Here is a 16608-nt window from a genome sequence, read left to right on the forward strand (position 1 = left end):
ATATCTTAATGAAACAGTGAAATAAAAATGAAAATGCCGCAGATACAAATGTCATGTATACACTCACGTTGCTTTCTAACTCAAGTGACTTTATAAAGCAGTGCTGAGCCAATGCATAATTTTCTGTGCCTGGAAAGAAACAAAAGGATTGGACAAAATTGTACAATAGTGACAAATTCACAGCACATAATGCATACAGTCATAGAAACAAAATGCTTTGCAGACATTTTGCAATGCTAAAACTCCCAAGTGTTCTCAACAATCAACAAGCCATAATGAGGGAGTGGAGAAGCTCAATGATTTGGTTATATTGGTGTGTGTCAGTGAGTATATATTTTGAGATCACTGCACCAATACAGCAGTGTACTTTAACTTCAACAAAGTGCACACAAAATGTGCTACTTACACGATTTTTTTTACATATACTCCTCAAAACATCACGAGTGCTAGATCAGCATAAAAACAGAGGCAGTAAGAGAACGCGCTGCAATATGCCAATGTTCCGGTAGAAAGCTGCCTAACATTTTTCTAAAAAATCCAGCATAACCACTGTAATCAACAGAAGTGTTAATTTACATGGTTTCAAAATTTCATTTGCGGCCAAGAATATAAGCGTCGCAAGTACAAACAGATAAAGCATCAGCAGTAAAAAAAAAGGGGGGAAGAGACAAGTGTCACAAGAAAAGAAAAGTGTATAAAATTTGGCATACTTGGCGTGCTGCAGAAATAATACAGATTGAATTTTACTTGCAAGGCTTCAACTGCATGAAAAAAGCATTACTCTAAGGCACTATGCTAATAACAAATCTTTTTCAAGCAATTTCGTTACGTAACATGACATTATAAATATGTCATGACCTTTCAATTAGCATGCACACACAGATGTATTCACACATCTGCCAAATTTCTACATCATTACAACCGGAATGTTCAAAATTTACAAATGGAAAGCAGTAGTGCTCTGAGGAGAGAAACCCGCTTCACCTGAAGAGAGGGCCAGCACTCCAAGGCTGTTCCAGTATGAAAACTGCCCTGGTTCCAAGGTGACTGCATTGCGAACACTGGCCAGGGCTTTGCTGTAGCTGCCCTTGAGGAGACGTGCCTCCAGCCAGAAAGCCAGGCCCAAGTCATGCCACAGGGATGCCATTCGAGGCTTCATCCCCAGGGCTGTCATGTAGCACCTACATGACACAGTAACAGAGCGTGTAAACATGGACAATGAAAACAACGACAGCAAAGAAATGGTCGTCAGTTTCCTCACTGAGGGCAGCTGTGAGCATAAATGCCTCGAGATCTAGCAGCTTAGTACGAAAAGGAACCATGGCAATGTACAGTTTGAAACTGTGTGAGATATGAGCTTGTTGCCTCTAGTGCCATAGGGGGACCTCTATTGCAGCTCTTAAAACTAAAATGCATGCCTCTATGGCTCAACCACCTAATGAAGTGCCTCTACTCTGCAAGGCCACTTGTTTAAATCTATAGCTTCTCTCCAATTTCACTCAATTTGTTCTTTGGAACCAATGCACCTCTGTCTTTAAGCATTCACGCTAAGCAGTTATCACACCGAAATGTGGAGCTTTGCGTGGACAAAATTCCTCACCAAAAAGAGTGCAGCCTAATGCAGATCATGCACTTCTTTTTAATTAGCTGCATGTAGAAAACATTTTTGCATTGACCTCACTTCTGACTCGGTAAACGGATAGCCTGTTAAAACTGCACTGCTCCTGTTATAAGCTGTTTTTTGGATGTGTCATGGCTTATGTTGCCTCTCACTGTAGTCAGCAAGGAACAGCCTAAAGGCATATGCTGCATGGAACAAAATGCTAGAGAGTAGAGTGCAATGAAATTGACACAGAAATGCTAAAGCTGAACACAATGTTACGCTCGGAAACCGCCCCCCAAGAGCAAAAAAAAATTTTGTGAAACGAACAGAGGCATTATTTGCAAAAAAAAAAAATATTGCTCCGCTTTAACACAGTATGGTTGGCAGACTCACTTCTGCGATGCCCTTAAAAGCTGCCCCTGGCTGTTGTCACATGGATCGCCTAGCTGCATGTCAGAGGGAAGCTTCAGAGAAGCCCACTCCGTTCCATAAAGAGCCGGAACAAGGCAGATGTCACCCATGAGCTTCCACAAGCACAAGAGCTTGCCCTGTAGTGTCAGAGCCCTGCATGCAAAACAGAAACATTTAGACACAAGAGCAGCTACGTACTCTCAAGTCTACCTCCCCTCCACCCCCCCCCCCCCCCCCCTTTGTGTTCCTATTGCTTGTGTCCACATTCAAATGTGGATGCAGGCTAGATGTTCTAAATATGCTAGCTAGCATTGATGGTGTTGTGCAGCACCCAATTTAATGAGCTAAAATGCTACAAACAAGTTAAGCACAAGACTGCATGAAGCAATGTTGCTGTAGCAATATAGATCACATCAAATTGTGCTTTTGAGTCATGACATGTTCTCTGGAAGGGAGATAAGATAAGATATCATGTTATATTGTAATATATGGCATCTATCCAACAATTATACACGTGAGAATTCTAAGCACTGCTGGTGTACGTATTGATGCCAATGCAGAAAGCAATGACCTCGCACCCACTTAACTCTTTTCAAAATTATGTCAAGCATGAGGCTGAAGAGGCGATTTACAGCAGATGTCGCATCACAGCGTAACACATAACACCACTTCAGAATTTATTCCAGGTGTAGCAATGTGGGTCACAGCACTTAGCTCTCTAAACCAGCAAGTTCTCTACACCATTTAGATCAAAGAACAGACTCAGACTTTCTCAGACACTTTGTTTCAATGCTTGAGAATAGGCTTTAAGGTTAGTGGTGAGTTGACTAAGAAAAAAATATGAAAAAGAAAGTCAGGTTTTCTTAAAAAATTCACTGGCATTGTTTATAACCACTCAAGCTGCATGCAAGGACTGCAGTACAAGAAATACAACATGCATTGCAATTTAAGAATATTGACAGCGTTATGGCAGAAGCCGCTGAGAAAGCACAGACAGTATGATTTTCTTGTGCAGCCGTTAAAAAAATTGGCGGGGGCTTAGCTTTGGTTAAGCCTAGTAGGTTGCGAAAGCAAAAGCGCAGCGCCTCCAACAGAAGGAACGCAGTGTGCAGCGTCTACACGTCACGTGTGGCTACCGGCCGCCGCTGCGCGACGACTCGACTTGGTAGCCCACCTCTCACCCTGGTATGATGTCACGCTATGACGTCACTAGGCGTGGCATGACGTCAGAGGTCATTCTAAATGTCACGCGTGGCTACCGGCCACCGCTGCACGACGACTCGACTTGGTAGCCCATCTCTCACTCTGGTATGACGTCAGAGGTCATTCTAAAGGTCAAACGTGGCTACCGGCCACCGCTACGCGAAAGGCCATTCATGAGCGTACGTAGTACTGCTTTCGCAATAAAAGCCACTAACAATGCACAGCATGACAAAGATGCTTTCTGCCTTTTCTTTTGGAAGCATACTGGAATTTTCAGTAAGCCTTCGAGACAAGTACTGATGCTACCTAGATGTTTAACCAAAAAAAAGAACTGTTTTCACAACATTGTAACTTGATAAGGCCTAGAACAAGAGCTTACTTTAGCTAGTGTTCCTAACAAGCAAATGCATCTTGAATTTACCCTCTCCCAAAATGTCTTCAGCCCATTATGGCCTCAGTTATTGTTCATATTCTCCAGAACTATACAAATGCCATTAAGCTCAGTGCAGCTAAATGTTTAACCTCAAGACAAGGTTACTTTCAGCAGTATACTTGACCTCCTCCTCTAAAAAAAACAAACAAAAGAATTGAATTGAAAGTACTGCGGCACAGAGGTGTGCTGAAGGTGTGTTACCTGGCAGTACTGTCCATCGCCAGCTGACAGTTCTCCACACCAAGTCCACAAAGCCCTTGCTCCCAATACTCTCGTGCCAAAGCCAGCCTAGCTTCTGCTAGACCTGAGAAAAGTTTGTTGAGGAAAAAAAGGCGGGGGGGGGGGGGGGGGGGGGGGCACAGTGGTGAGCACAGTAATTTAAAAGGCATACTATGATACTATAGGGTCCTGACGCAACCAATGTTTGACAGATCCTCTCTCCTTACAGAAAGCTTCAGCCTCGTTTTGGCTCCTTCACAGTTCTCACGGCAAAAAATAAAGTTGGTACTTCTAATAATACAGTCAACAACAAAGAGCAGCAGTCAACACAGTGCACCTGCTCTGAATATGTACATCTCTGTATTTATTTTTTTTAGAGACTTGCAGCTTCCATCACTCTAAACCATAACAAATACTCTCAGTACTTTCCAAGCTGATGTAGTGAGTGACAGCTGTTGAATTTTTGCTGTTTTAGGGAAATTTTGCACTGTTGACAGCATGGAGCAAAAAAACTAGGAGGGAGCATGACGTCACGCACTCAGCCTCTGCAAGCCATCCTCCTCTGACGCCGCTGCCGAGGGCCCTTTAGCGCACTGACTCTTGGGAAATAGGCCCTCCAAAGTTACCAGACTGCCAACCAGCTTGGATCGCGGTGCTTTTTAGTGAACGTCCGTGCTCCGATGTAGCGCAGAAGTGCAGCGCCTGTCTTGAAGCTTTGGCGGAATGTGTACCGAGCTCGAGGTTGTCTGAAGGCTCCGCATCTCAACACTTCTGTTGATTACACACTTGAGTTTTTGGGTGCACTGTAGAAAACTTCAGGTAAACTTTTCATCAAAAGGTTTGTCGGTGGGCACTGCGCATTTGAACTAACGTCGCTGTACGCTATACGCGGACGGATGTGTTTAACAAGCACTCCAGCGCGCTGCACAAGATTCCATTTCTCGGACAGGCAGACTTCGGCCCACCCATGAGCCCGCCATCTCCGCTATTCTCGAGGCACAAATCGCACCGAATACGCTCATGCACATACGCGGTTCCGACGTGAAATGCAGCAGTAAAGTATTTCTCTCTCTCCCTGTCGAGAGAGAGTGCTGGCTGCTTTACGTCTGCCCCTATGTGGCCTCTCCAGGCCCTCGGCGTTAGCTTGTTTGTCCGTTTCGGAGCAGATGCTCGGAGTTGACGCGGTGCTGTGGGCTCACGCCGTTGCTCGAGAAGTGGCTGCCCTTGTCGGAAGACGACGGCCGATACCGTCCTATAGAATAATGCAGCTTTCGTTACTGTGACCCGACAGGCACTGCCATTAGTGACAGTAGCAAGAGCTTTCTGTTTGTGATTGTGATGAGGCCCCCAGGACAGCGTTCTTTCGTACGGATCCTGCATCCCGGCACGCAGCATTTCACTGCGCAGCTCAGACGACCCAGCCGCACTTCGCAAAACACACGGGTGCACTGAGGCACTGGCCTCTCGGCACATACAGATCACCAAGCTCGATGGCCTGAGTGCGCTTCTCAAATTTCGAGCGCAGCCGTGTTGGTCGTCTGACACAACAAAGCGAGAGAGCGAAACCGAAACCGAAATCCGGCTAAGAACTACTGCTGCCTTGCAACGTGAAGGCCTATTTCCTACATTCATTATTACAGTGCAACGACGGCACAAAACAAGAGGGGGACACAATAGCGCTGTGTCCCCCTATTTCCCATGATGCTTTCCATTATATTTTTCATGCTTCAAGATTCTTCAAGATTTATGCTTCAAGATTCTGACGTCACGCTCCCTCCTAGTTTTTTTTCCTCCATGGACGAAAGTATGCATAAGCTCACAAGAACACAAATGTCACAATAAACCAATGTACAGATATGCCACCATCAGCTTTGTCCTCCTAGCTGGCCACATTAGCAATAAACAGACAAGAAGCCAAGAAAGGCGAAAAGTTGGGCACGTTGTTAACAGTTCCTGACAGGTGCAGTAGTGCAAAAAAGAAAATTATAGACGATCAATGCGATTGATGCAGCAGAGTATGCATCAGCATTACTGTTTCCCCCAGCCGGTGCAGTCATCATCATCAGCAGCCTGACTACGCCCACTGCAGGGCAAAGGCTTCTCCCGTGTCTCTCCAATTAACCCTGTCCTTTGCCAGTTGCGGCCACCGTATCCCCGCAAACTACTTAATCTCATCTGCTCACCTAACTTCCTGCTGTCCCCTGCTATGCTTGCCTTCTCTTGGAATCCACTCCGTTACCCTTAAGGACCAGCGGTTATCTTGCCTTCGCATTACATGCCCTGCCCAAGCCCACTTCTTCCTCTTGATTTCGACTAGGATGTCATTAACCCGCGTTTCTTCCCTCACCCACACCGCCTGCTTCCGATCTCTTAACGTTACACCTATCATTTTTCTTTCCATAGCTCGCTGTGTTGTCCTCAACTTAAGTTGAACCCTTTTCATTATACTCCATGCTTCTGCCCCATAGGTGAGTACCGGTAAGATACAACTGTTGTACACTTTTCTGTTGAGGGATATTGGCAAACTGCCATTCATGACCTGAGAGAACCTGCCATATGCGCTCCACCCCCTTCTTATTCTTCTAGTTATTTCCCTCTCATGATCTGTATCAGCGGTCACTACTTGCCCTAAGTAGACATATTCTCTTACTACTTCCAGCATCTCGGTACCAATTGCAAATTGCTGTTCCCTGTATAGACTGTTGAACATTACTTCCGGTGCAGTAGCTGCCATCGAATGATTCAGACTGTGCAAGCAGGTGGTGTGATCCCATCCGTTAATCACCATGTGACATGCCGCATCCCTGCTCCACCCTCACGATTCAATCCAGCAATCACAGTGGGACATGCCCCCGTATTCCTCCCCTCTCCACTACCCTCTTTTCATCTTCTCTCTCCCTCTGTTTTCTCAAGATGGAGAGGGGGGGATTACCCTGTCTCCACTTCGACATCTGCCAACTGAGGTTTCAGACGTATGGACGGAGAGATTTTTCCAACATGGGGGTTCTAATTGTGATTGATGAAGACCTTCCTTATGCGCCTTGTTCTTTTTGCACTCCTGTACTCGTCATGAAGCAAAACTTGGTCTGTGCACCCACTGTAACTATGCTCAGTCAACACAATCTCTGCATGAATTTTTCACAGCTCATGCCATTACTGCTTATAATTATGACTCCTCATATGCCTGACAGCACCTAGAAATGAAACTGCTCACCTTTCAGAGCGGGAACATACTCTGGGTCCACATCGAGGACAGCCTCGAAACTCTCTGCGGCCTCTTTAAACACGCCTTGTCGTGCTTTGATGGAGGCCACTCTGTGTAAAGAAAAAAAAATGCATTGAAGTTCCCTGCTCTTTCTTAGCAGCTATAGTGGCACATTGTATTCAATCCCAAAGACATGTTACACACTGAGCCAATCTTATTTTAAAGGTGCACTGAAGAGGATTGTGAACTTGTCTTTTTGCCGCAGGAACTCGATCTACACGTTCCTAGCATTCTTAGAAACAGTGACTTATTGCCCTGTGTGACCGATTTCCCCAATTAAATCGAATTAACGTCCGGCTCCCGCCTTTCTTTTTTAATTCTCCCTCGTACGGTGGGCAGAGTCGACCAACGCGTGGAGCGCCTTTCACCCAGTCCCGTGGAGGCTTTGCTTTCACTGTATTTTGTTTTTTAGGTTTCCATGAATAAATAGTTTCATTCGCAGATAATATAGCCGCAAAATAAGCCTGAAGAAATAAAAATAGGCGCGGACTATTTGCTACTACGGACTACTACGTATTACTCCGCCGATGGCAGAGCGGCAAGCCGCCACGGGACTGGGTGAAAGGCGCTCCACGCGTTCGTCGACTCCGCCCACCGTACGAGGGAGAATTAAAAAAAAAAAGGCGGGAGCCGGACGTTAATTCGATTTAATTAGGGAAATCGGCCACACAGGGCAATAAATCGAAGTTTCTAAGAAAGCTCGGAACGTGTAGATCGAGTTCCCGCGGCACAAAGACAAGTTCAGATTCCTCTTCAGTGCACCTTTAAGGCCATATGGCATTGAAAAGCTGACTACAGCACCAAAAGACCTGGCTTTTCTTAATCTTGTGCCTGGATGATGGCCACATCTATATACTATAATAGGCAGAACCTTAGTTTCTTTGATTTTTCTAACATGGGTACTGATCAAAGGGGTACAACAATTAACAGCGGCCCAGCCTCTGAAGCTCACCTCACCTCCGCTAAGAGTCAACTCCTAATACCCTGCTGTTTTCTGGCCAACACCTATTTGCCAACAACCTCGTGAAAACACTCAAAATGCAGCATACAGCCGATGCATGTTAAAATACTACACAAAAAAGAAAAACGGCGTAATTAAATAGAAACAATAAAGCACACAGAAGAAACAATGGGCACCGACTGCCAACTCCTTACTTTTTAACAAACAAAGTATATATTCCAAGACAATCAATCACAGTATGATCTCCCAGCCAAAGGAGACAGTGCAAAGAAAAATTGCATGCAGCTTATATTGAATATGAAGTTCTGATACCCTTCCCATAAAAAAAAATTTCTTCAGCCTGACTACAAGGAGCAAGCAGAGGCATAAGTGAGATGATGTGGAATATAGAAAGATTTTTTAGAAGCACAAGGCAAAACTGAAAAAAAAAGTAGCCACCTCAGTCTAATGAATTGTATGTGTTGAAATGCTGGCAGACAGTTTGCCACAAAGTCTAGCCTCTACCTCTGTTCAAAGGAAGAGCATAGGTAACTCCCCTGTTCCTGCCTCACAGCACAGTAAACCTACACTAAAAATTTAACTTCTAACACATTGGCAGGCACTACAGTCTCATCCTCATGACAGACATCTTTTTTTTTGTAGCTTCCATTATACGGCACAAAGACCTCCAGCTTGCAATTATCTGCGATTTGCAGTGGGTTGTATATACTTACTGATATAATGAGAAAAGGTCTCGTGGATTTACTTCCAGACACTTCTTGAAACACAGGAGTGCAGATCCAAGGCTTTCCCGCATGAGGTACGCTTGTCCCAAGCATTCCCAGCATGCCCTGCAGATGTGTGCCGCATGAGAAGCTGCCAAAAGCAAGCTTACAGACCAGAATGATGCCCCTTTACGCAAAGTAGTGGCCATGTAGCACCATATATTTTGGTCCTGCAAATGACCCAGTCAGCACTACTAGTGGTAACTGCAAAATATTCCGTGAGGAGCCAAGCTGCTGAGAACATAAGGCCATGTAGTCTTAGCAAGAGGTTCAGAATCATAAGAACTTTTAACCATAAGGCTATTACAGTTGTAGCTGAACCATGCAATGTGTGCTTCACATGCACAACTATGCTGCTTGCAAAACAAACCCCGCATATGTGAGAAAGCAGCCCAGATGTGTACATGCTATAAGCAGCAGATGAATGCGAACATGGCAAGTGAACAGCAAGAGAAAATATCGGATACTGGAGAGGAAATTAAGGTGGATTCCATTAACACTTCCAAAGCGTGATCCATAGAAACGAAAATCGACTGGTATAGCTCCTTTAACTACATATTCGTGTTTTACTGTGTGAGTTTAACCTGTCCTGTTCGTGTCTCATTTGATGCTACTGACACACGGCGAATCACCATGCAGAATTACCAAAGCTGGAAGCAAACCTCAAAAGTCACATATGAACAAGCACCACAACGTGGCTTTGTGCAAAGCATTGCACACATGCAATGCCTTAGTATTACACATGCACAGATATGTGGCTTTCACGCATGAAAGTGTAAGACCACTACTAATGTTTACAAAAGGCCCCGTGCATTTGTGATACTAAAAAGTGTGCACAAAGTCATGTTTCATAAGCAGCACTGAGTCTGTTCCACAATCGTACCTCTTGGTAACACTCCCCCGCAAGCACTATGATGATTCAGCATGCACTATTCACCGGTCATCAGGGTCAGCTCGCAGTGAATTTTGCAGAGACCGCACAGCGTCTCCAGCATTGCCGAGTCTCATTTGCTGAAGACCAAGCCGCATCCAGGCCCATTTGGCTCTGCCAATAAGAAAAAACCGGCAGAGTCAAGTCAAGGATATACGTAAAGCAATTCACCCTTTCTTGTAAAAGGATGACTCTGGAATGTCATTACTCAAGGTGTTTGTGAGAATTCTAGAAAAGCAATGTACAATAACCTGGATATGACTCAAGCACTTGGAATCAAAAAGTAACAGGTAACTGCACACTTCGAAGAGCACGTTTTAATCTAGCCTACCCAGGCATGTATAAGGGCCTCAATACTTCACAAATTATTTTATTTATCCTTCCTACATTAGGATGACAATAAAAGAAGCGTATGCAAAGAGTAAAACCATAAAAACCTCTACACAGCTTACCAAAAGAGGTTAAAAAAAATAGCTCTTACCTTTTTACTGGAATCTGGTTTGTCATTGCTTCTAAAAATTTAACATTTTGTTCCTGTTGAAGAAATTGCATTGTGTGTACTTAACCAAACTCATATACATACAAAGAAAAAAGCATATTTCTTTACGAACAGACATAAACAATGCGTGCAATGGTTGCATCTAAAATTTTTACCTATGCTGTAAACGTAAACTAAGGTACTCTAAACAAATGTTTGCAGAATTTCGATTAATTAAAATAAGAGCAAATTAAGAAGGCGTAAGCCAAGCATACCCTGCTGCTCTTGTATCTTAAACCTCAGATCTTCAGAAGCAGTTTTACTAGCGGCATGCAAGCAGATTTTTGCAAAACATAGTCCACAACTAGGCTTTTAGCTACACTGTTCTGCTCTATGTCTTGAAGTGCAAGAGTCAAAAATTGTGAAGAAAACATAGACAGACATAGTGGCAACAGCAAAAGTAGCGTTGCATGAAATGCACAACCAAGAGTCTTTATGAAAAAACACCTGTGATACTGCATGCATCCTAGAAGGTCCAAATTTCACTACAACTCCTACATCAGGTCACTCAGTTATCATCAGACTTTCCTAACATTAACATTAGGCATTCGTTTTTACACAGCTTTGAAGTAAACCCACAATAGTTCCTCAGTGACTATAATGTGTGGTAGAAGGTAGCAGGATCAAACTTAAAGGGAGACTGAAGCACTTTTCTTGAAAATCGGGCTGGCAGCGGCATCCTATAGTTTTTCATGCTGTATACTGGAATATCGCATCCAAATAAGGCAAAAACAAGCGCGAATTGCCTTTTTTAGCCGAAATATGCGGTCTGTGCCGCGGGGCACGCCGCGCGGCGCGCCGCCGCCCGTGATTGGTCAAGAGAGATCGTGACGTCACTTTGAGGACTGGAGAAGCTGCCAATGCGGATCCGGCGCTGCGTTGAGTGCAGATCGCAGCTTTCCGTGTCGTTTTAAAAGCGAATACGGCGATTATTTTTTTTTACTGACCTCCGAAGAAAAGGATACTACAGTTTGCTCATTCCACGTATCGCCTGAAACCAAAAAAGACACAAGCAAAAAATTCTACGCCTAGCACAAGCATACGCCAGCGTCAAAGACGCGATGCAGACCATGCATAAAAGGTGCCAGCACAACGTCGGCTCGTATTCTCGGAAAGTAAGGGGTGCGAACAATACTCAAGTCAATTACCACCACCGGACGCCTCCTGGCTCGCCCAGAAGAGCGTCATCCTAGCCCAACGCACTGTGTACAAAAAATCCTGTTCTCAGTACCCGGCGTTGCTGGTTGGGGCAAGAAAGTATTTCAAGGAAACGATGAAGGAGCACAAAGTTGGTGTCAAAATTAGCGAAGCGCAATGGCCAAGCACTGCGAGGCATGTGACCACAAGATAGTGACGCAATCATTGTGCGCTGGAAACCAAGCCAAATACGCGCACAAGGCTGCTGCTTCACTCGCGTTCAGCAGATGCCAGAAAATATTAATCGCTGCCTCGGTAACGTTCACCCTTCCTAGATTTGCAGTTCAGGTTCAGTGAAGTAGTTTGTGTCTAAAAGCCAAGCTAGCTGCAACTCGCCCGCTGCCACAACTTGATGAAGAAACCGAGTAAGGTTGCGGTGTTTTTTTGCAAAAACTCGGTTGGCATTCATTTCTCTCATAAATTTGCATCCGAAATCAACGTCGAACGCTTTCATTTTAATTGCTTAGCTACGATTAAACGAGATGCCGCATATGAAGAGCTTCAATGCTTGATTGCTTTGCTTTATTGTGCTTTGCTCTGCTTGCTTGCTTGCTTGCTTGGACACGTCGAACCGAGTATAAAATCACTAACCGAGCCTTGCTGAGCACGTCTCAGGTGGTCTGGCCGCACCTAAGCTGAGGAGAGCGACACATGCTTGAGCCTCTATAAGGTTTCTTCAGGGGCTAAGTGAGCATGTTTCTACTTTTAAAAGAGGCGCTTCTTCGGAATGGTGACACGCCTCTCATGCGCGAGAAAATCGAAGGAACTGTGTCATGGTTCAGCCGCGCCTTTTCTTCAGAAATCACCAGAGGTCACATTAGGGACAAGCTCTGCATGTAGCCGCTCTTACGAAAGTGCTTCGAGCGGAGTAGGTTTGCTTTGGTCAGCTTGAATTCTTCGTCACAGCAGTGAGCGCTTGCGCTGCGAGCTTTTGATCTTGCTAAAAACAGTGGAAGACGACACAGCCTCGGCCGTATTTGTTCATGGACACGAACGCAGAGTAGCACCTCGTGTTGAATCTGATTCTCAAGGTCGGCTGACACGCTTTGTACGTCACAACGCACGCAGCACGAGAAACAAAGCGCGCTGAAAGCTCGCTCGGGTGCGCCGAAGTATCCCCGGCTCCTCAACGTGACGTCACGTTGGCCGACATGGACGAGGTTTCCCTCTCCGCTGTTCTCCTCTCCTGCGCTCGCGCGGGGCGCGGGAGATTTGAACATCGCATATTTAATTGGTGATTGCGCCACTGTTTTAGGCAAAATCGAAAAAATAATTTCACAGACGTGATCAGCAATGAGACTACTTCAAAATCCTAAAAAATTAGCTGATTCGAAAACCGCCTCAGTATCCCTTTAACAGCGGTGGCAGCATTTCAATGGCGATGACACACAAACCCGCCAGTCTGCTTTGCAATGTCAATGAAGGGTGAAAAACCACAGATGGTTGATAAACCACTGGTGGTTGAAAGTAGTCCAGAACCCTCCACCACTGTGCCTCACAGCCTGAATCTATAGCCTTGTGATAGTACTCAACATACTAAACTGAAATTTAAAACGTTAAATTTGTTCTCTGATACAACTGATGACAACAGAACTGCATTCGTCATGAAATTTCACCAAGAAGTAGGAAAAACAAAAAGCAGTACTAGTATATGTATATGTAGTACACATCATAATGAGTTGCTGGAATGGTAATGCCAGTTGCATGATCAAGCAACAAGGCAGGCCCATAGAGACACTCACATGCTGGCCTAGGTCACACAGAGCATCACTCAGCAACGATCCCGCTTCTTCGCTGGCTCGATTCAGTTGAAAGGCTTTCTGGAAGCACCTTACTGCTTTCCTGCAAAACAAACCATGATTATCTATGGTAGTAGTAGTAGTAGTAGTAGTAGTAGTGTTAGTAGTAGTAGTAGTAGTAGTAGTAGTGGTAGTAGTACTAGTAGTAGTAGTGGTAGTAGTGGTAGTAGTGGTAGTAGTAGTAAAGTTTTAATGGGGCAGCAGTAGCTAAGGCAATAACGCTGCAAATACAGCATGACAAATGTAGTTGTTTATGCCAGGCTACTAATATAACAAAGGGCTAAAAAAAATAAGTTTAAAACATAGAAATGAAATGAGCAATCAAGTTATTGAACAACACAGAAATAAATTGCCATCAACAGTAATCAAAAAGTGGCTAAAACAATGCAGTGTCACAAAGAAAATAATGGCTCACTGTATGCAACGAATAAATCATCACTAAATAAAATCTCAATGTAAAAAGAGGCGCATTCACAGCATGTCTGGTCAAACAATGCTGCCGTGTTGGTTTGCAATATGTATGGCCACAAGCTGCCAAAATTTTTCTGTCAGCAATACAGCAGCCCCAGTGTTAAGAATGAGAAAGAGAACTCACTGAGAATCTTTCACGTGGTAAAAGTAGTGCCTTCCGAGATAAATGAAGTTTCGGTAGTCCTCGGAGTCCAGACGAGCAGCCTGAGCAAGCAGAGCAGTGTGCATGAGTGTTTTTGTCCCGAACCCAAGGCACACTTCATAATCTCACACTAATCTATGGCAATTTTTTTTTTCTTGCATCTTAATTCAAACCTAGACCACAGTTTCTATTGCAATCATGTTTAGTTTGTCCACAGTTTTATCACTTGGACTATTCACTTGCAAACCAAGACTAAGACCATATAAATGTGCTATACTTCATTCTTACACAATACTGTACTGCAGTTTGAAAGTGCTTAATAAACATAATGCTACAAATGTAAGGTGAAAAACAAAACCAAAGGAGGCAAACTCTTAGCCTGAATGAAAGTTCACCTTTGAATCACAGATAAAAAATGGTAATGCATTTGCATTAGGAGAACACAGTGATATGACATGGGTACACTGTAAGTGATATACTGCTTTTTTTATGGCATCCATCTTTCAACAAGCAAGGAGAAAAAAAAAGTCATGAGGGACATCATGTTTACTTTCCTCTCTCTGAGCAATGATGGTGGGAGGCATCATTCGACATAGAGTCCACATTATAGAGTCCACATAGAGTCCACATTACCTTTATTCTGTTAGCTACACTGGCTACTAGATAACAATGACAAGCAGTTAACTTTTTCAGGTAACAGATACACAGTGCCTGTCCGTTTTAATGATGCGCATGGGCAATGGATTGCCAAGTAGAATGCAAATTATACACCGAACATCTGAGTGTTGGCCACAATTTTATTGTGGTCAAATTGTCCATTCATTTGGGTGCCCATTGGTGTCCATGAATAGTAGGCCTTGTAAAAGTCATTCCCTGGCAGCCTTACCTCCATAAACATGGGCACAGCTTCATCGTACTGACCAAGCTCCCAGTGGATCCTAGCAAGCAAGTGGACAACCTCTGGTGACTTTTTTTCCAAGCTGGCCAAGCTGCAACCATAAATAGAATGTCAGCACTACATCAGCATACACCACAGAGCCAGATTAGAGCCCAACTTCTTCATAGCCACATTTACATAGGCATTATACTCCAGTAAATTGAGGGACTAATGTTAAAGAGTTGTTCCCCAATTGCAGACATGCCAAACCTGTAGCTAAGAATACAAGCTTTAAGCATTGTACATGCAGCACACCGTTGTCAGTTAATGGCACCTGACAACATACAAAATAGCATGAGCTCTACTGTGGATGCCCCAACTTATACGACTGTTTCTGTTCATTTCACTGAATCAGTCACATCAACCGCTTAGCTGTGGATCTGCAAGCAACAGGATACGTCTGCTACAGATTAGGAAGCATGCCTGCTGGCAATATTCATACAGTTCATGCTATTATCTGGACTGCTGCATTTCAAGCTATGTACACCTTCCAAGGCAGCCAAATGAAAGCATTAATTTATGCGTCCTCAATCTACAGTGCAATTATTTAACTATTGTTTGAATTCATTGAGCAGTTGCACATGAGCAGTGCTTAACCTGCTAGCTTTTTTAGCCTTCCAAATGCTGCAAAAAGACAAAACGGCACAGTTTTTAGTGATGAGGCAAGCACACCATGGCAATCTACAATCTATCCACAGCAGTACAGACATCCAACCTGAGGGTCAGTCAATCCACAAGAGAAAAAAAATACCACTTACATTTCTTGTGCCTCTGCTAGTTTTCCATGCTCAACAAGCAGCCTGGCTCGTGCTTCCGTCAGCTTTGAGCTTTCGCCAACAATGCTCTGCAAGCTACCGAGGACCTAAGAAGAGAGCGAGATTAAGTCAAAGCAAAGCATAGATCAGATAAGGTGGAAGACAGACTGGCCTTACCTCTTCAGCTCTATCAAAGTTCCGAGACAGTAAAGCGGTCTCGAAGAAGCACCACAGAACTGCTGCTTTCCTTGCATGCTCTTCTTCCATCTGGGAAAAAGGATGGTTAAGTGCTACTACTGTTCTTTTTGCATCCTAACGAGCATCTGGAAAGTTTACAGAATCAACAATTACGATACTATGATCGATAAGCAGTACAGTGAGTAAATTCAAATGCAGGGCAACTAGCATGATTTCCACAAGTGAACCTTTTCACCAGAAAACCACTAGCATATCAATGACATACTAAATGTTGAATAAATGTGTCTGTGGATGCATTTTGCACCTCAGTTTGTCGATAATTATTGGCAGCGATATTTTTCATCCTTCTATTCTACTTCTACGGAGGACTTTATTTTTCTTTCATGATTTAGCAAAGTAGCGCCATAATGTACACAGTGAGCCTGTCATGAATCATACTCACAAGATAGTGGCATCTGAAAAGCAAAAAAAAGATAAAAAGCTGGTCCAAAAGACAGGTTTCATTTCAAACTCTCACACAGTTGCTAATCAAAGTTTGCAGAACATGGGAACCATTGAAAAGCTTATTTTCTCGGGTGCTCGTCATGCAGCCTAGAAATGAGAGGCGCAATGCACTGTCACCCGTATGACTGTATACAGCACTTTTTAGACTTCAAGGTAAATCAGATTCTTGCAGCTCTCATGTTCAGTAAACTATTACATTTTATTGCGCATCCACAAATGCCTCCGACGTTATTGTCATCCTCTGGGCGGAAGGCTGGTGGCAGAAGGTAGACCATGC

General features: G+C 44.1%; 1 protein-coding gene across 1 annotated transcript in view; it reads right to left on the minus strand.

Moving 5' to 3' along the window:
* Positions 1-16608, minus strand: part of LOC149343103 (tetratricopeptide repeat protein 37) — a 55586-nt gene that overhangs the window by 24114 nt on the left and 14864 nt on the right. Inside the window, exons 12-24 of the mRNA XM_089545619.1 lie at positions 15807-15896; positions 15633-15736; positions 14824-14926; positions 13920-13999; positions 13268-13367; positions 10272-10324; positions 9797-9904; positions 8809-8925; positions 7084-7184; positions 3852-3954; positions 1997-2167; positions 985-1181; positions 68-129 (exon numbers count right to left, since the gene is read on the minus strand). Of these exons, the coding sequence (XP_089401745.1) occupies positions 68-129; positions 985-1181; positions 1997-2167; positions 3852-3954; positions 7084-7184; positions 8809-8925; positions 9797-9904; positions 10272-10324; positions 13268-13367; positions 13920-13999; positions 14824-14926; positions 15633-15736; positions 15807-15896 (1389 nt within the window). The remainder of the gene's footprint in view (positions 1-67; positions 130-984; positions 1182-1996; positions 2168-3851; positions 3955-7083; positions 7185-8808; positions 8926-9796; positions 9905-10271; positions 10325-13267; positions 13368-13919; positions 14000-14823; positions 14927-15632; positions 15737-15806; positions 15897-16608) is intronic.

The sequence above is a fragment of the Amblyomma mixtum genome, chromosome 5 (assembly GCF_055824585.1).
Source record: "Amblyomma mixtum isolate Tamu chromosome 5, ASM5582458v1, whole genome shotgun sequence".
NCBI lineage: Eukaryota > Metazoa > Arthropoda > Arachnida > Ixodida > Ixodidae > Amblyomma > Amblyomma mixtum.